Source organism: Xenopus laevis, chromosome 8L (genome assembly GCF_017654675.1).
Source record: "Xenopus laevis strain J_2021 chromosome 8L, Xenopus_laevis_v10.1, whole genome shotgun sequence".
Classification (NCBI taxonomy): Eukaryota; Metazoa; Chordata; class Amphibia; order Anura; family Pipidae; genus Xenopus; species Xenopus laevis.
The window spans coordinates 126,191,153-126,210,956 of NC_054385.1; the positions used below are offsets into that span (position 1 = coordinate 126,191,153).

At 40.7% G+C, this 19,804-nt stretch overlaps 1 protein-coding gene and 1 long non-coding RNA gene across 4 annotated transcripts in view; both read left to right on the forward strand.

Moving 5' to 3' along the window:
- The window catches only part of LOC121397211 (myelin-oligodendrocyte glycoprotein-like), a 41,396-nt gene extending 30,840 nt beyond the window's left edge, over positions 1–10,556 (forward strand). For 2 of the 3 annotated variants that reach the window (XM_041573590.1, XM_041573592.1), the window contains 3 exons: positions 5,131–5,151; positions 6,987–7,016; positions 10,089–10,556. In XM_041573590.1, coding sequence (XP_041429524.1) covers positions 5,131–5,151; positions 6,987–7,016; positions 10,089–10,135 — 98 coding nt within the window. In that variant the 3' untranslated portion in view covers positions 10,136–10,556. The remainder of the gene's footprint in view (positions 1–5,130; positions 5,152–6,986; positions 7,017–10,088) is intronic. The other variant, XM_041573591.1, reaches the window with a different exon arrangement.
- A 5,428-nt stretch (positions 10,557–15,984) lies between these two features.
- LOC121397212 lies at positions 15,985–19,571 on the forward strand. The gene is made up of 3 exons (XR_005963590.1): positions 15,985–16,356; positions 18,725–18,757; positions 19,336–19,571. It is a non-coding gene; the product is annotated as an uncharacterized LOC121397212 (long non-coding RNA).
- The last annotated feature ends 233 nt before the right edge of the window (positions 19,572–19,804 follow it).

The window sequence follows — 19,804 nt, forward strand, 5'->3', positions numbered from 1 at the left end:
AAGTAGGAAAAATAACAAATCAGATGATGTTCTGGCTGTTAACTTGCAGACATCAATCATACGACAGCATACCTCCCAACTGTCCCATTTTTGCGGGACAGCCCCGAAGTCTTGGATTGTTACTGAAATGTCCCGACTTTCTCTTTGATCTCCTGCACTGACACCAGAAAGATTGTAATTAAATAAGAGGCTCTTGGCAGAGAGCCCAGTATACTCAACATATGCACTGAAATATTTGTAACAATTAAAGATAAGCAAAGATATAACTGTAACAATTTAAGATAAGCAGGTCTCTTGCAGGAAACTAAAAGGATAAGTAAACCTTTAAAATAAGTGAATATAAAATTGATGACTTTTGCAATTTTTTTTTTTTTAAATCCTAAGATTTTAAGGCAAGTCAAGTCAGGAGAAAGAAAGAGGCTGATCTGATGTTCTTCTGCTTAGGAAAAGCTTAGAAAAAAAAAAACAGAAACTTTTCTCAAATCTTTCCTAAGCAGAAGAACATCAGAGCAGCCTCTTTCTTTCTCCTGACAACTTCCTTGACTACTTGGTGGTCAGACTGGTGGGAAACTGACCAGCAGGTGGCGCTGTTGTAACAAAATTCATTCATATTAACAGTACATGTATCCCTTAATATCTTGGAATTAAAGAGAAAAAAAAAATAAAAAATAAAAATATATATATAGAGTCCCACAGTGCCTGCACTCGATCCAAAGGATGAAGCCAGAGGTGCACGATCCAAATATGAATAATATATGAAAAGAAGATCAGCACTCTCTGTAGTTTGGTGAAATTGTGTTGATTTATTAATCAAAAATCACATCTTTTCCAACGTTTCGGTCCCACATGGGGACCTTTCTCAAGGATACAGTGTACATAGAGTGTAGAGAATAAATACCCACCCCCATATGTGAATTTGGGTGCCAAAAATGACGTCATAAGTCCATATAAGGAATATAGAGTCCAAAGGTTTCTTCTGTTTCCTTTACATGACAAGTGCACCGCTTTTTTCAAACCACTAGGTGTCAGTGTCTGACCATCTGTGTCTGTATGAAGGGAGAATTTCACTGCATACAGTCAGGTTTCTTATAAAAATGGTACACATTTTTTAATTAAAATATATTGGAGATAGGTTTCTTTTTCATTAAAGAAAGTAAAAATGGGATTTTATTATTTTGCCTTTCCTTGTCCTTTAAAGAGAGAATCAACATGCACAGGGCAAGCATAAGAGCAGCACTTGACACAAACAGGCAAATAGATCCTGGTAAACAGGACATCACCCAACAGCCAGTGGCCAAGCACTGGCGTGAAGCTAAACATGACCCTTCACAATTTAAATGCATGCCAATTGATCATATAAAAAAAACCCTTAGGGGAGGTGATATGGAAAAGTTGTTACTACAGAGAGAGGCCTTTTGGATTTATGAATTGGATTGTGTTACCCCTAAAGGGCTAAATGGTCAACTGCAGCTGAATTGTTTCCTTGTCTAATATGGCTTTTATTATGTTAAGAGGTTCAGTTTTCTCCGCTTCATGAAAAGTTATATATAAGATCTATACAGCTAAGAAATGAGTTTTCAAACAAATATGTGAGTAACAAATGTTTCTTTATTGTTTGCATGTAGAAAGATTCAGTTTTTTTCCTTTTTTGATACATAAAATGACAGTTTCAAACGAACACGTATACAGACACAGATGGTCAGACACTTTGAAAAAAGCGGTGCACTTGTCATGTAAAGGAAACAGAAGAAACCTTTGGACTCTATATTCCTTATATGGACTTATGACGTCATTTTTGGCGCCCAAATTCACAGATGGGGGTGGGTATTTATTCTCTACACTCTATGTACACTGTATCCTTGAGAAAGGTCGGATAAGATGTGATTTTTTGATAAATCAACACAATTTCACCAAACTAAAGAGAGTGCTATATATATCCTGACAATGGCTCCAGGTGAGCCAAAACGCGTTGATACACCATGCACCAATAAATAACGTTTTGATACACGCTGGATGGCGTTTGCTGTGAGTGCTTTCATGGACTGTGAATAATAAGTATTGATTGGTTAGCACCCAGCAATTGACTATGTGAATGGTGAGTGCCGATTATCAATATATACAGTAGATAGATGGATGGATGGATGGATAGATAGATAGATAATGGTCTTTGTATATGTTCTTGACCTGAACATATACAAACGCTAAGGGGGTTTGGGCACCAGGCTGTTTCGTAAACCGACAGACCGAAACTCGATACTACATGCGGCCAGTAGCCACCCACCTGCAACTATTAGGGGCATTCCGTACTCTCAATTTATAAGAGTAATCAGGAATAACAGTGATCCACAATCGGCCGATGTCCAGCTCCAAACAATGTTTGACAGATTCCTGAACAGGGGTTATGACTACCACCTATTGGAAACCCAATTACAAAGAGCAAAGCAGTATACACAGGGCTCCCTACTAGAGAAGAAGCCACTACCCCCCAAGGGCCCCACCCCTTTGATTTTCACTACCACCTATACACCTGCTACTAGACAATTAGCCACGATAATAAAATCCAACTGGTCCATGATCAACATGGATGAATCACTTTCGTTATGTGGAGCACCTAACCCTATGATGGGGTACAAAAGGGGCAAAAATTTAAAAGACATACTCATGGTCACTGACTTTAAGGGACTGACCAATTGGTTGACCAGACATATCAAGTTGGGCTGCTATAGGTGCCCAGATTGCACCACATGCCGCTGTCTGTTAAGCGGACCTGACTTTCCTCAAACCCATTCCAGGAAAAGGCTTAAGATACTTCACAGACTCACTTGCACCTCAACATATGTGGTTTATATCATCACCTGTCCCTGTGGCCTGTATTATGTTGGAAAAACAATTACCACGCTCAGGGAATGCATTAGCAACCACAGATCATCTATTAGCAGGGCCCTTAAGGAAGGACATTCCTTACAACCGGTTGCCAGACATTTTCTTACCAAAGCCCATGGACTACCTATTTTCAAGTGCATGGCAATCGACCATCAGCGACCCCTCTCCAGGGGTGGTGACCATGACCTTGCCCTCTTACAAAGGGAAGCCCGATGGATCCACAGATTGAACAATCTGTCCCCGAGGGGACTGAATGAGTCGCTACCATTGGGTTGCTTCTACTGACTTATCCACTATACCTTGTTCTGTGGACTTTGATATGACTTAACTGTTCAGATGTATGATTGCTGCATCTGCCCTGGTTCACTAGCAGTTTACACATTGTTTTTAATTTATGTTTATATGCACACACTCTACATCTCCATATGCATTATGACTGGTCTCGGACACATGTAAGTGGTCTCTGGTAAAGATGCTAGGACTAGGCACTCAACGCATGTGATACGCTCACTATGACCTTTCTGGCAGTGGTTGCTTCGTTCACAACAGTGGGTACTGGTATGTGGGTAGTGGTAGATGGCATGAATACTCTAGCCTGAATCCCCGTACCCCGTTATGGGCCACTTAGAGCTAACACGGGCCAATTTTGGCATCGTGGACACAGGTGTTGCTGGTCCATGCTTGGTCCTTAGCTTTTGCGAGGGCAGGCATTGGACTCTTAACACCTACTCAGGACAGTGGCCAAGGGAAAGGCAGATGGGAGACATATGGCTGGTGTCTGACATGCTTCTGCGGTGGACACGCAGACAGCTAACTAAGACAGAGTATACTGCCCATACCCGGGGCTAGCTCCTATGTTTGGCCCACCCACCACTACAGTACCAGGGCTAGGCACATTGTTGCAGCCTACATACTACTTTGAATAAGAAAAACGTTTCCAAAAACTCACCAGATGGTCTGCTTTGGCCTTTGGATTTTATGCTTGAGTGGGCCTACAATCAAGGTCGCATACCATAAGGCCCGTTGTTATGACCAGTGTACATGTTTCTTGTCTTACTACCTTTATTTTTAATTCTTTTATATATCTTTTTGTATATATACATATATCTACACACTATCTTCTGTCCACATAGAAATGTTACACCTGTACTCTACTACTATTGGGGGTGGGGGTGGAGTTGTGGGTTGCTTAGCAACTTGTTTGGCGCCCTTTTGTGTATTTAAACTGTCACTTCCTGTGTTTTTGAACTTGAGAAAGCTTCCTGTGGGGAACCGAAATGTCTGATTCAATAAACCTTATTCTCTTATTTCACCATATTGAACGATTGATTTTTTCATGCAAATCCTGTGAGTGCCGGTACCACGTGCAACTTCTATCTATTATTTAAACAGAGCACCCAGGTCAATTTGTTGGAGACAATGCGGAGAAACAGGCACCCCATACCACACTTTCTGGACCTGCCCTCTCCTAGAAAACTATTGGAAAGAAATATCATCTCTACTAGAACCTCTACTAGGATGCAACCTACCGTTAGACCCACAAACTTTCTTACTAGGAATGCCATTTCCCAAACTCAAAAAACATATACAGAAATTAGCCAATCTCATATTGACTGCATCTAAACGAGTAATAGCTTGTAACTGGAAAAAGGCACAACCCCCCACAGGAACTGAACTAAAGTCAGCAATTCAAGACATTAGATGGGTGGAATACTTAGCAGCGCTATACTGCTCCCAACTACCACATTTTGAGAAAGTGTGGTCTCCATGGGACTCTTTGCACCCTTTGACATCAAACGTTTCACAAAATGAAAATATCCCCCCAGATTAATATCATACTGGGTGTTGTACAACCATAATTATTCCCCCCCCCCAAACAACCCCCGGGCTCAGATGGTTAAAAACTGTTCCTTTTTTTTAAAATTTTTGTATTCCGCTTTCTTTTGCTTTATTTCTTTTATTTACTTCAACCATAAGATTCACATAATTTATCACTCTCTTACTGGAAAGAGATGTTCCACAATGTGTAAGGCTTACATATTACACATAGCAAGTAATATGTTTAACATGCGTCAACGTGTGAGATTTCTACCTTCCCTACAATGTACAATGTGAATGTATGTATGTTTTGACATGAAAACTCAAACTTGAATAAAGAGTTAAAAAAAATAAAACATATACATTTTTAAATATATATTTAAGGTTATAGCAATTATTAACTTTAGTCTTTGTTTTGTTTCCCATTAGTTAAACTTCAGAGCAAATATGGTAAGTGACTGACGCGTACCCTAAACTGAAGGAGGAATGTGGGAATTGTTATGTTAAGCAGCACTTAGATTTTAAAATACAAATACATTTCAGCCTCAAAAAATACCATATGCAGAATATATTTTAAATAATAACTTGTGATTCCCAGTACTTTTGGAAAGAATATCAAACATGTTATTAAACAACTAGGACACTAGGTTACTACCATACCAAGAGCAGTTTGCATTAAGAAGACCTACTATCTGCAGATACAGAGCAGGAAAATAGCCAGCTGTATATTACTCTTGCTTGCTGAGTCATTAAACTGCCTCCTTTTTTGCTTTTCCACAAAGTTAAGTGTTTTTAGAAAATTTATATTGGCAAGTATTTTGTCACACTTTTAGATTGTAAACTCTTAAAAGCAGGGCCCTGTAATCTTACTTTTAACTCGCATTTGTTACCGAATGTTATAATATTACGGGAAAAGTGCTCCTTACTGGTGCAGTGTTAATTATTTGCATTAGTTAAAAATAATATAGCAATGAAAAACTGTTGCGTGGAGATTACCATCTTCGGATCAGGAAGTAGCTCCAGGTAGAGACCTGCACTGCTCTGTTTTTTAAAACCCGCACCAACCCGTACCCGCTTTCCCCAAACCTGACCCGGATCTGTGTACATGCATGGCAACGCCACGTATATTCGCACGACCTGCTCCCCGCAGTGTTTGTTTTGCCGACCGGAAGTGAAGTTACCTTGACTGGACATGACATTTCCTTGGCCGGAAGTGACATCACCTTGATGAGAAGTGACGTTACAAGACACATTTTGTAACCATTAGGATGCTTGGATTTTTCGCTGTTTCCCCTGAATTGACCATCTGAAGCCCCACCCCACACACTGTAGATGATTGGGTACACCTGCACATTGGGCAAATGAAGAATAATCCGCCTGAGTCCCAATAATATTGTGGGTATTCTGCAGGTACCCACAAGAACCAACCCAATGCAGGACTCTAACTCCAGGTTTTCTCTGTGTCAAAAGGCGCACCAGCACTTGATTCGGGACAGGACTATATTAACGCTTATTCTCCTGCTCTATGTTAATAATTTTATGACCTCCAGTTTTAATCTTAACACTTGCATCCCTCTGCTTACATATATGGGAACCTTCATGTTTTTTTGGACTACAATTCAAAATAGGTCCTTGCATAACACTTATAAGGCCCAATAATTAGTGACTTGTCTATAGCCCCTCTGGAATTTTCCAGAATCTACAGGTATACAGTTGTCTGCCTTCATGGAAGAGTCCAACAATACTCTGCCTTGTTCACTTCTGTGTGTCATCTCCACCATTTTCCCTTCTACTCTACATTGCCATATCTGTCATACAAAGATGATCAAGTTTCCCCCTAACACTGCTATTATTGTAAGCAAATGCTGAGAACAGGCCTCAATTATGGATCATAGGGTACATTTTGGTGCATGCTGCGAGTACGTTGCTGTAGATGTAAAGCAGCCTTGTTCTTTGTTTCTCATAGTCTCAACAGTAAGTACATGGCTCCTTACATCTTGCACTGGTTGGTCCTTCCTTGCTTGTGCATTTGAATGATAAACAAGCTAGTTGGGTTTCCGAGGGGACACTCGCAGCCCTTATGCAGCACTTCAACCTGGTAGGATACAAACTGCAAAATGATTTACACCCAAAACTTTGCTCCTTGTCACATGCATTGTAAATGAGGCCCAAAGACACTCCTTAATAATACATTCCCATTTTGCATGCTTAAAGCCATTTTGACAAACCTACTTCTTATATTTTACCCAGTGGTTTCTAAAATCTCCTCTCTGTTCCCTCTGCAGAAGATGTTCTGGCGGCACAGGCCAAGCTATGTAAGTAACTACCTTCCAAACCACAATCTTTGGTTATAGGCTTTTTTGTGTATATTTTACTGAGGCTTTCTCCATATATTGAAACACTATCAGGAACCCCCTAGTTGTCTAGAGGAAACTAGAGATTTGCTCATGGTCTATGGAGTCGATACGATTGATAACAAAGGGCATAAAGAAACGTATGCTGAGCTTAAATACCTGCAGCACATTTAGTGGAAAAACCTGCTAGAGACATGTAACAGATGGTTCGAACATGTGACGATTAAAAGACAAGAACTGGCACCAGGCATACTGCCGTGTTGGTGGAATATATAAGAATAAAAACAGAACATGTTAGTATTTCTTTAACAGTTATGGTAGACTAGCACAAAGGATGTTTTCACATTGATGGGAAACCGTACATCACCTGCTCTTCCTGTAGCAGGCTGAAAATGCCTTGCGAGACAATTTTGGGCTACAAAATGTGATGCGTATCTTTTTCCACCAGTGATTTATAATGCTGGTGGGAATGGACTTCTGGTGTTTGTCTACCACGATGGAGGAGATTGAACAAAGGCAAAAAAAAAAACACTCCCAGTGTGCCATAACCCTTAAATTATTCATTAAATTTGTAATTGCAAGATGTTTTTTTAGTAACTTGCCCCCTCTCTTTAGGGATATTTCTTGGAGGCCTTTTGTAAACTATGCATTGTCTGTCAAGGTTCTCATTCATCCATTCAAATCAACTGGACTTGCTGTATTTTTTTGTAAAGACATTTCACTAGTCATCCGTAGGGTCGGACTGAAAAAAACCTGGTGGGCCCCACTGGCCCAGATCTGAGGTTTGTAAATTTCCTAATTCTTAATACTTTGCGTGTGTATGTGGCAGAGTGGGCATGCACACACTGTGCGCACACGTGACGCCACAGCAAGGGGGGGGGAAAGAGGGGGGCCCTGGTGCAGTGGCCCCCGGCCCCCCAGTCCGACCCTGGTCATCCGACTGGCTTTCTCCATTCAGAATGACCTGCACAAAACTATTTCTGGTTATATACCTTTGAATCATAAGGTGGCCATAGATGCACAGATAATATCATACAAAACAAATTTTCATATGCTATTCGGTGCGTGTATGGTGGTAGATGAGCTGATCAATATCAGCAGAAGACTTGGATATCGTCGGCTCATTGATCGGGCTGGCCGGAAAATTGTGATCTGGCTCCTTTGAAGGCAACCGAACATCAGCCATTGTTAGTGCTGATACAGGTAGAAATTCTATTGTTTCTACCCGTATATCTGACAATTCTGCTCTACACATGTGTATTAAAACGAACGATCTTTCCAGGAAAGATCGTTATTGTAACATCTATGGCCACCTTTACTCCAATCACCATTATCTGTTTAGTAAAACGATCATGGGGGACAAGGTGTTTATTGTATTAGCATGATCAGTTGCTATGAGGTGTTAAAACTAGGAGAAGGACCAAACTAAACTGGGAGAACAACACCAAAGCTACAGTTGAAGGTGGAAAGCAGAACAGACAAAATAACTTGGTCCTCCCATATATTTCTGGGGTGTCCTAAAACTTAGAAGGATTTTAATAAACACTGCATACCAGTCTGTTTTAAATCCAGCAGCACTCTGATGCAGCAACTGGTTCACCCAACACAGAAGCATAAGAAGAGTAACATGGTGTATGCAGTGCAGTGAGGAATGCTCAGACTTGGGAAAAACCAAACAACTGTTACATAAACATATGGCGCAGCACAGGAAGGCTAGCTCCTGGTCAGGACTCGTGTACCTACATCTAATGGGAAAAAGGACACACTTTTGGAGACTGCCAAGTTCACATCCTGGACAGGGAGAAGAATTGGTTCAAACGAGGGGACAAAGAAGTCATATATGTAAAAACTGAAAAACCAAGTTTGGGTGGAGGGTTGCGACATCTATTGTCTATCACATAAAATTCTATTTTAGCAGCTCTCCCTGGAAGATTTAATAACCCCTCATAACACTAATCATGCTAATAACATCAACACCTTGCCCCCATGATGGTTTTACTAATCAGATTATGCTAATTGGAGTAAGATTCCAGGGTATATAACCAGAAACATTACATACAAGACATTCTGAATTGAGAAAGCCAGTTGGATGACTAGCGAATGACTTCAAGGAAAAATAAAATACAGCAAGTCCAGTTGATTTGACTTATTACTACCATGCATTGTTTTTCTAGGACAACCTGAACTTTCTATTTGTGCCTGAATGTTTATGTAATTCCACTTCTGTAACAAAATATTACGCTCTGTTTAAAAAAAATTATATTTTTCCCAATGTAGGGATACATAACAGAAACATATTTTATATTTTCAGTATCAAAATGACACAGGCTGCTTTAATAACTCTGAAACTAACCATTCCAATGGGGTTGTTCACCTTTACATTAACTGTATGTATGTAGAGAGTGATATTCTGAGACACTTTGTAATTGGGTTTCCTTTTTTATTATTTGTGGATTTTAAAGTTATTTAGCTTTTTATTCAGCAGCTCTCCAGTTTGCAGTTTCAGCGGTCTGGTTGCTAAGGTCCAAATCACCCCAGCAACCATGCATTGATTTGAATAAGAGACTGGGATATGAATAGGAGAGGCCTGAATAGAAAGATGAGTAATAAAAAGTAGCAATAACAATACATTTGTAGCCTTGCAGAGCATTTGTGCTTAGATGGGGTCAGTGACCCCACATTTCAATGCTGCATTGTCCGAAGAAGAAGGCAAATAATTAAAAAGCTATAGAAAATAAATAATTAAAACCAATTAAAATGTTGCTTAGAATTGGCCATTCTATAACATACTATAAGTTAACTTAAAGGCGAACCACCCCTTTAATATGTGCCTTACGTTTCTTTACAAATAGCAACCTTTACTATAGTTTAGCTTTTTGTTGTGAACCATAAAATGTAATAGACACATATTTCTATTTCCTTGTCCATTAAATTGACCTAATAATATTAAATTGTAATAAATATGTAATGTAGCTAAACAATGAATGCAAATAATATTTTTATTTAATACAATATTCTTTGATCTTCTTGCAGCTAATGGAAAACCCCACACTGAAGCGTCTTACAATTCTCCAGTCTGACCTGCTATTTGATCTAGAGGAAGATCAAACCAACCCCTCATCTGAAGCCTCTTCTGTCCACTTTACCCCAGAAGGGAAAAATTCCTTCCAAAATTTCAAACAGGCCAGTCCCTCAATCAACTTTGTACAAAAAGAGTTAATTTCCATTATACTGTATTCAGGGGCAGTTCTGCACTTCGGTGCCCCCGCTCCCTTACCAGTCTGCACTCCTACACAGGGCTGGAACTAGGGGTAACCAAAAGAGGCACCCCAACTTGGTCAGTTTTTAACCATAACTGAGACTTTCCATTCCCTTTACCAACTAGTTGCCATACTTTCTGCTCTTACTACAAAGAAGTCACAGATAGTTTGTCCATGTATTCAAATATGTATGTATATATATATATATATATATATATATATATGTGTGTGTAGGGGCCCCTACGGGTTAATCTGCCCTGCAACTTTAAGGGCCCCACCTTTTTCTTAGAGTGATCTGCCAGGAGAGGTGTGACAGCTTCCTGCTACACTGCACTATAGTGAGTGTAAGGAGTGGCCTCTTCCTCTTTCACCTCTGGATGATGATCCAGCTGGATGTGCTCAGGGGGACTGAGTACAGAAGGCCCAGAAGAAGTCATGTGTCCAAGTCCAGGTAAGCCCGTGAATGAGGAATAGATACACTAGGGCAGAATTGTCATAGTCACTCTAAGAGAGAAAGGCAGAGAGGTGAGAGAGAGAGAGAGAGAGAGAGAGAGAGAGCAGTTCTGAGCTCCAACATAGGAGTGATAGATTGGAGGTATCTCTCCCAGGCCATATTGCCTGTAGTATAGGGATCCCAGTGGAGAGGGAATCAGGAGAGAGTGATTGCCCTGAGGTTGATCCAGAGACACTACTGGAATATGTCGCAGAGGTGAAGTGGGATACCTGCCAAGTCTGTCCCCAGGGAGTGTCAGCCTGTGTCTGCTCTAGGTGAGCTGCCTGCAGATCTATGTGACCTCTCTATGTGCTGTTGCCTCAGCTCCTGTGTGAGTACAAACCTGATGTCACTTGCCTGGTGCATAGTTAATAAACCGTTTCTGTTTTACTGCAAGAACCTCCTGGCGCCCATCTTTTGTATGTTTTGTGTGCACAGTAGCCTGGGGGAATGTAGTTGCACTACACCATAGAGGGAACACTTCCACGTGGCAAAGTCCCTGACCCTGTTGTATAAGTCGAATGTAGCAATGCTCTACCCTGCTAGTGGTTATTTGGGCAAAGCTCTGTACAGCAAATGTATTTAACAGGCAAACTACACCACAGTCAATCCTGGGACCCACACCCACAGTCCCAACCCACCCCAAGGTTCAGAAGGGATTTTAGAACCCCTATGGTCACATATGAGAGGGGCCCTCTCCAGGGATTATGTATTCTAAGAGGGTGGAGTATATACAGGTATTCCATGATCTGACAATAAAATAATTATAATGTAGGCAATCCATGCAAAATCATTGCACTTATTCCGGTAAGGGCAGAGAGCCTCTGTCTGTGTGCTGTAAGCTGTTACCTAGCAACCAGCTATTCAGTGCAGTAGGAAGTGACACAGCAGCTAGTGAGTGGCTGGCAGGAAAAGGAAGTCACAGAGACTGGCAAAAGAAGAAAGCCTGGCATAGAGAGCCGCATGGTGGACAGAGAAAGATAACAGAGAGCTGCTGGTGAGCCCAGAGAGCTGAGAGGCTGCACCAAAAGCATTCCTTGGGAACGGGCTGTCATAGGGAAGCCACATACTGTGCCTGGAAAGACTGAGAGTGTGAAAGGGATCCAGACTGGAGGAACAACCAGCAGGAGATTCCTATCTGAGGGGCTGGTAGTCTCACTGTATGACTGACTGTGCTGGACTCGCCTGAAGAGAGCTCTAAAGTATCCAAAGAGGATTTGTGAGTATCCTGTTTAAAGGGACAGTACCCGAAAGAGCACTGAAGATAAACAGACTGTTTATTAAAGGACATTAAAGGACTTTGCCTTTTTTCTTAGTTAGCTAGACAGATTGAGCTAGCAAGTTAGTTAGTGAGGCCCTATTGCCACCGGTTAGGAGTGCTGCATGTATTAGGTGCCCATTTATTTTATATAAAACGTTATTTAGTTTAACCAAAAGTGTGTGGTGTTATTACTGTATTCCTAGTGGGACCAACCGTAGGTGCATTCCCGGATCCCACTAGGTGGAGGCAATGCGCTAGTAAGTACCAGGTACCCAGTCTCTCCCAATACCACTGCGGAGTGGCTCCGTTTTGTCCCGTGTCATCAGGTAAGCGCCACAAGTGGAGTGTAACACAGACAAAGGGGTGTCGAAAGGGTTACAATATCAACGATAGAATAATGAGAACACCCTATTCCATGACGGGTAATGGCGGGTATTTAGGACTATTAATATAAATTAAAGATCAAGACCCCTCGTCCTGGTACTTACAAAGGCCAGACCTAAGACAGATAGGGGGGAAGGGAATGCTGATGATAGTGGTCTCAGGTAATCATGCTGACCAAAGGTCAAGACTCTGCAGACAGAAGTCAAACAACAGTGAGATACAGAAGTGTTGCTTCAGAACAGCAAACACCCATCCTGTCTCAAACTAGCAGACATAGATTTTATGGTTTGTGTATATTGGAATCAGGGAAACATAAAATGATGTAACAGGTATTGTAATATTTACTATAGTAAGCTTACATGCCTTCTAATATAGAAGGAGGGCTTTTGACCATGTATGGTATTTCCATGTACCCTTTGCTTTTATGGTAAATGCTCTGTAAAAGGGTATAAAAGCTTGTTGTAAGAGGAGTGTCTTTGGGAAGTTCTCACACTTAAGTACTACACTGTAGTGTGATTGTGAAAAACTTCCTAGGCAAAACTCTTTGACTTTGTTTTATAAATAACCTCACTTATTTGAATAGCCTTTTCTCTGAGTTTTGCTTTTATAAACGAGGTCTTGGTAATAAAAATACCTACAAAGCAGGGAGGTGGCGCATTACAAAAATACTGGCCCATGATTCCTCCATTTTATATGTGATAAATCAGCCTTTTAGTTTTTGGTGCAATTTGCCCTCTTTATTGCACAAGATCATCTGAAGACTAATATGTATAGTTGTATATTTGTATATAATACACAAAAGCCATGAATATCTTGTAAATTATATCCTTCTAAACGGTGACTAGTGATGTAATCGGTTATAAACGGTGAGTTCTGATGTAATTTATGTCACATGACTCACTGAAACTTGTGTATTATATAGTTAATAAAGTACCCCCAGTTGCAAAATATAAGGATATTAGAAGTAAGCTCAGAGTTCCATGACCTGTATAAAAACACTTGGCCTTCGGCCTTGTGTTTTTATGTGGGCATGAAACTCCTCTGTAACTTATAATATCCTTATATTTTAGAAGAGGGGGTACTTTATTCACTATATATTTGTACAGTCTGTAATAATTGCAGAAATCATTCTATGTTTGATACTTTTGTAAATGTCTATTTGAAGTTGGTATATAAATAATACATGTGAAATTTCTTATAAGCCTGTATATATTAAAAGCTACTTTTGGAGAACATGCTACTCTACCCAGGCTAATTCTCAGTGACGTACACTGGAAATGCTGTAAGTTGCCTTGCATTGGTAAATATTACCAGAATCCACAGACCCTTTTTTTTCTTTGATAATCACAGATCCAGAGTGTCACCTGTATTAGTCCAGCTCAACAGTGTAAACATTGGATACGGACACCAAAAATTATTTAAATTTTTTTTTACTTCTATCATAACATTGCCTGTGTATGCCATTTATAATTTTGCCATAAAAGTGTTTGCCGGGTGCTTTTACATTCCCCCCCATGTCCCTCTATGAGGGGGCTGCCATATTTGTGTTGCAGTAGTCCATTAGCTTTAGGAGACCGGTTGAGAAGGGACAGTCAGGTTTAGAAACTTCAAGTAACACTTACAGAAGCAGACCTATTGGTGACAAACCATCAACATGACCTTGACATGACTTTTAATGTACATTAATATTTTGAAATTGTTTTTGTTTTTTTAAAGGAGAGTTCAACCCATTTTTGAAAAAAACCCTACCCCCTACCCTAGGTAGAGCCCCTCCCCCCAGCCTACCTGCCTCTCCAGGCAAATGCCCCTAATTCTTTACTTACCTCTCCGTGCAGATTCTGTCCTTTGGAGTTCACGGGCACCATCTTCTTTTTTTCTGTCTTCTTCGGAATCAGACCAGCGTTTTTCGACACATGTGCGACTACCCTGGGTAGACCCCCCTCCCTCCTGCTCTCCAGCCTAGCTGCCCCCCTGGGCAAATGCTCCTAATTTTTTACTTACCTCTCCATGCAGATTCTGGCCTCGGGAGTTCATGGGCTCTATGTTCTTTTTTCGGTCTTCTTTGGAATCTGTGCAGAGTTTTTCAGTGCATGCGCAGTTGTAATAAATTTCCGGTCCCGAATGACTGTGCATGCACCAAACATTATGACATTTTACTACAATTGCACATGTGCCGAAAACGACTCTGATTCTGAAGAAGACCAAAAAAAAAAAAAAAAAAGATGGTGCCCGTGAACTCCTGAGGCCCAAATCTGCACTGAGAGCCAATTAAAAAAATGAGGGGCATTTGCCCAGGGGAGCTGCTAGGCTGGGGAGGAGGAGGAAGTTTTTTTTTTCAAAAACTGGTTGAATTCTCCTTTAAACCAGATGCAACCCAACCTGACGCTGAAATTGAATTCCTATGCCTGACCCATCGAAAAGTATGAGGTACAGTATGTACAATGATATTGGGTTAACTTGTGTTTACTAAGAGATCTGTTTCTTACATGTCTGGCATTAAATTGTTTGACATCAGATTGTTATTGATTAACATAAGATTGTAATTGCTTTTTTTCATACATCTTATATGAATTTGACATTTACTTTAGGATGCGATTCAATTTTATCTTTATTCAGATATTTGGACTGTCGTTTATTATATTTTTTCTAATGTATTTTTTATTTATTATTTGTTTAAATGTATGTATTTCAATAATGTGCTTCTTCCCTTTAAATTCTTTGATTGGGATAATTGGTTGTCCCTTCCCCTTTGTTCTGATTGGTGCTTGGCTTCTTAAATACTGTCATTGTACTGAACCTGTTTAAGCTTATGATTATGGGGCAGATTTATTAAGTTGCAAATTCAAAATTCAAAAGTCCCTCTTATAGTCATTAACTGAATCAGCATCACAACATCACCCGGCAGTGCATTCCACAACCTCACTGTCCTGACTGTGAAGAACCCCTACGTTGCTTCAAATGAAAGTTCTTTTCTTCTAGTCTAAAGGGGAGGCCTCTGGTACGGTGATCCTCTTTATGGGTAAAAAGGTCCCCTGCCATTTGTCTATAATGTCCTCTAATGTACTTGTAAAGTCTAATCATGTCCCCTCACAAGCGCCTTTTTTCAGAGAAAACAACCCCAACCCTGACAGTCTCCCCTCATAATTTAACTCTTCCCTCCCTCTAACCAGTTTAGTTGCACTTGGTCTCTGCACTCTCTCCAGCTCATTTATATCCCTCTTAAGGACTGGAGTCCAAAACTGCCCCCATACTCCAGATGAGGCCTCACCAGGGACCTATAAAGAGGCAGAATTATGTTTTCATCCCTTGAGTTAATGCCCTTTTTTATACAAGACAGAACTTTATTTGCTTTATTTGTTCCACCCATTTGTGTTCTCAGTGATTGTTTCAGTGACCCAAACATGTTTCATGATTTATTAAAACTAGGGATGCACCGAATCCACCATTTTGGATTTGGTCAAACCCCGGATCCTTTGTGAAAGATTCGGCTTAATACTGAACCAAATCTGAATCCTAATTTGCATCTGCAAATCAGTGAGGGGGGGGAAAAAGAAATCTGCGCTTTTTCCTTCCTTGTTTTGTGACAAAAAGTCGCATAATTTGAACGATTCGGTTAAGCCAGGCCGAAGGATAAGGCTGAATCCAAATCCTGCTGAAAATGGCCGAATCCTGGGTGAATACCAAACCAAATCCTGAATTTGGTGCATTCCTAATTAAAACTGATCCAGTTCCTCTAATAGTGCTCTTTTTGATGCAAACTTTTATATAATGAGTTTTAATAGATATTTTTGGAGATATTTTTTATTCCTATTTTACTTCCTTCAGCTCATCTCATTGGCCGCTAACATCTTTTTTTTTTTTTTCTCACTACAGATGCTCTTCTGGGATCATTGTGCAAGTCATGTGAGTGCACCATTATTATATTATGCCTATTATTAATATTTATAAAGCAGTAGTGACATATAATAGAAGGATAGTTAGTGGCATAACTACTAGGGATGTAGCGAACGGCGGAAAAAATGTTCACGAACATATTCGCGAACTTGCGTCAAAAATGCGAACGGTTCGCGAACGTTGCGAACCCCATAGACTTCAATGGGAAGGCGAATTTTAAAAGCTAGAAAAGACATTTCTGGCCAGAAAATGATTTTAAAGTTGTTTAAAAGGGGTGCAACGACCTGGAGAGTGCATGCCAGAGGGGGATCAAGGCAAAAATGTTCTGAAAAATACATTTTTGACACAGCGCTGCGTTTTGTGCTGTAAAGGGCAGAAATCACACTACGTCACTCAGGTGATGTTTCTGGACACGGAATGTGAAAAAGCTCCACACAGCTAGGTGGCACTTGTTTAGAGATCTGTAGACTGTACTATTGTCTCCACATTGTTATCCAAGGTGTCGCATGCAATACGAAACAATCAGCAGTGCACGTGGATGCTAAGCATCTGCAGCTATCACATGAGTAAGAGTAAGTCACGTTCCGCATGGACACGACAGAGAAATCAGAGAATTTGAAGAACGTTGACCACCTAAACAGAGACCAGTTCCAGTCCTTGCATCCTAAAGCTCAGTCCTGCAATGATGACCACTCAAACGCGCAAATATATAGTCCCATTCTCTCTGCTTAACAGCCAGAAAAAAAAACAGCTTCTAAAGACGATCCATATTCTTGCAGTTAGAGCAATACAGATACCATAACAGCTAAAAACAGTTATGTACGTCACCAATTGATATATCTGAATACTACGCTGTCGATGTGCTGCGTGCTCGAAACAAAGAACACTTCAGGTCTGCGAACTGTTAAAGCGCGAGAGTGACCGACGGAATTATGAAATGCGCGGGGGCTCATGAGGGTGCGACTGGAGAAACCAGTGGCGTTCTACCAAAACAGCTGACGCAGTCGTCTGACCTGGTGGTGCTGGTTGAAACTAGGAGAGCGCACCTCTTCTCTGCACTGAACAGCCAGAAAAAAACGTTAACTAAAGCTGCAGAACAGACAGCTAACAGGTGCAAATAAGATACTTTGTAACAATTTTGACTCTGGTTGGTGCTGGTAGTGTGAACTACTAGGAGGAGCAGCACCTCTTTTCTCTGCACTGAACAGCCAGAAAAAAACAGTTTCTAACTTAATTAGCTTTTGGCAGAGAGCTCAGAACAGCTAACAGGTGCAAATAAGATACTTTGTAACAATTTTGACTCTGGTTGGTGCTGGTAGTGCTGAACTACTAGGAGCAGCACAGTAGCACACCAGTCCCACTCCCCAACACAGCTAGACTAATAGCACTGGGCTCTTATAGTAGCAAAGTAAAAAAACAAAAAAGAAAATAAAAGCAGTCCTTACAAGGACTATTGGGTTATTACAGCAGTCAGCAGATGAGATCAGAAGCAGTGCCCACAGCAGCTACATACAGAGCACTGCAGTAGAAGGTAGATTACTAGTCAGCAAAGCTAACTAACCTAAACTCACTGTCCCTCAAATCCCTGCAGACTTCTGTCCCTACAATACAGAGCAGTATCAAGTAGATTACTAGCCAGCAAACTTACTATCAACTGTCCCTCAAATCAGTAGCAGCTCTCTCCCTACACTAGCTCTTCCAAGCACACACAGGCAGAATGAAAAAACGCTGCAGGGCTTCAGTTTATATATGGAAGGGGAGTGGTCCAGGGGGTGTGGGGGTGGTCCAGGAGGGAGAGCTTCCTGATTGGCTGCCATGTATCTGCTGGTCTGGGGTGAGAGGTCAAAAATAAACGCCAGCTAAGGCGAACCCAAATTGGCGAACGTGGCGCGACGTTCGCGAACATTCGGCGGACGCAAACAGTCGATGTTCGCGCGAATTAGTTTGGGGGCGAACAGTCCGCTACATCCCTAATAACTACCAGACAGTAGACCCCACGTTTGCAGGAGGGGTGTCTGTGGTACAAGGAATATAGATCTACTATATGGTATGTCACACACTTCAAACTTTGTCACCACTCACTTGTTTGTTTGCTGCGGGTGTTGGCACAGCAGAGGGGTAATGGGGGTTAAAAACCTGCTGTCCGTATTTGTATAGATTACACACACACTGACATCACACAGTTAGAAGATCTGCTCATTGGCCTACATAAAACATAAAGTTTACAGTATTTACATAAAAAGCTTCAGGCCAAAACATGATTTATCAACTACAAACCCAGACTTCATGAGTCCTTCTACACAAAAAGTCTGTCTGTAGTTTTTTGAGTTTTTTAGCTGTAGGAATTGATTAAACAGTTTTACATTTTTCTTTATAGGCAATAATAATTGGACTCATTGGGCAGAGAAAGGTAAGATGTTAAAAAAAGGACCAAAATAATAATAAATATATAAATATACAGGTTGCTTCAATCAGTAGGAATATGTACGACGTATAACTTTTTTCCTTAAGGTGGCCATAGACTTAAGATTTCACTCTTCCTATTGGGTTTATTTAATGTTTGCATGATTTTCTAGTAGACTTAAGGCCTGAAGATCTAAATTACACAAAGATCCATTATCCAGAAAGCCCCCGGTCCCAAGCATTCTGGATAACAGGTCCCATACCTGTATAAGTATCTGTTACTCACGTGGTGAAGGAAGTATAACCAAAGCTACTCTGTCCCATCACGTTAGTATATAAGCAGTCTGTGTAGGGGAGGTCTGGTTAAGCATTAACCCCTGTGTTGCTGGAGGTGCAACATTCCATGATTCCATGAAACCATGAGACACACACACTGTACAACAAGACTTTGTATTTATTAGGCATAGACAGAATCTTTACTGGTGATAATAATGTGTCCACTTATTGATGTGTAATTAAAAGTGATGCCACTAAACACAGTTCTACATATTTATAAGAATCATCTTTTGTGTTTTTCCTTTGCAGTGAATGGGAATCTCCGTGCAGAAGATCCAGTCCCAATAATCCAGTCAGACGGGGTGGGATCAAACTCAGCATCACTTAACACCCCCATTAGCAATGGGAAAATAACACGTGTAGAAACAGTTTTATCTATGGGGCCCATTTACTTAGCTCGAGTGAAGGAATAGAAGAAAAAATACCTAGAATTTTGAATTTCGAATATGGCTACTTCGACCATCGAATAGGCTACTTCGACCTTAGACTACGACTTAGAATCGATTCAAACTAAAAATCGTTCGACTATTCGACCATTTGATAGTCAAAGTACTGTCTCTTTAAAAAATACTTTTACCCCCTACTTCGGCAAATAAAACCTACCGAGGCCAATGTTAGCCTAGGAGGAAGGTCCCCATAGGCTTCCTAACAATTTTCTGATTCGATATTCGAAGTCGAAGGATTTACATTCGGCAGTCAAAAATCTAGGGTTAATTAA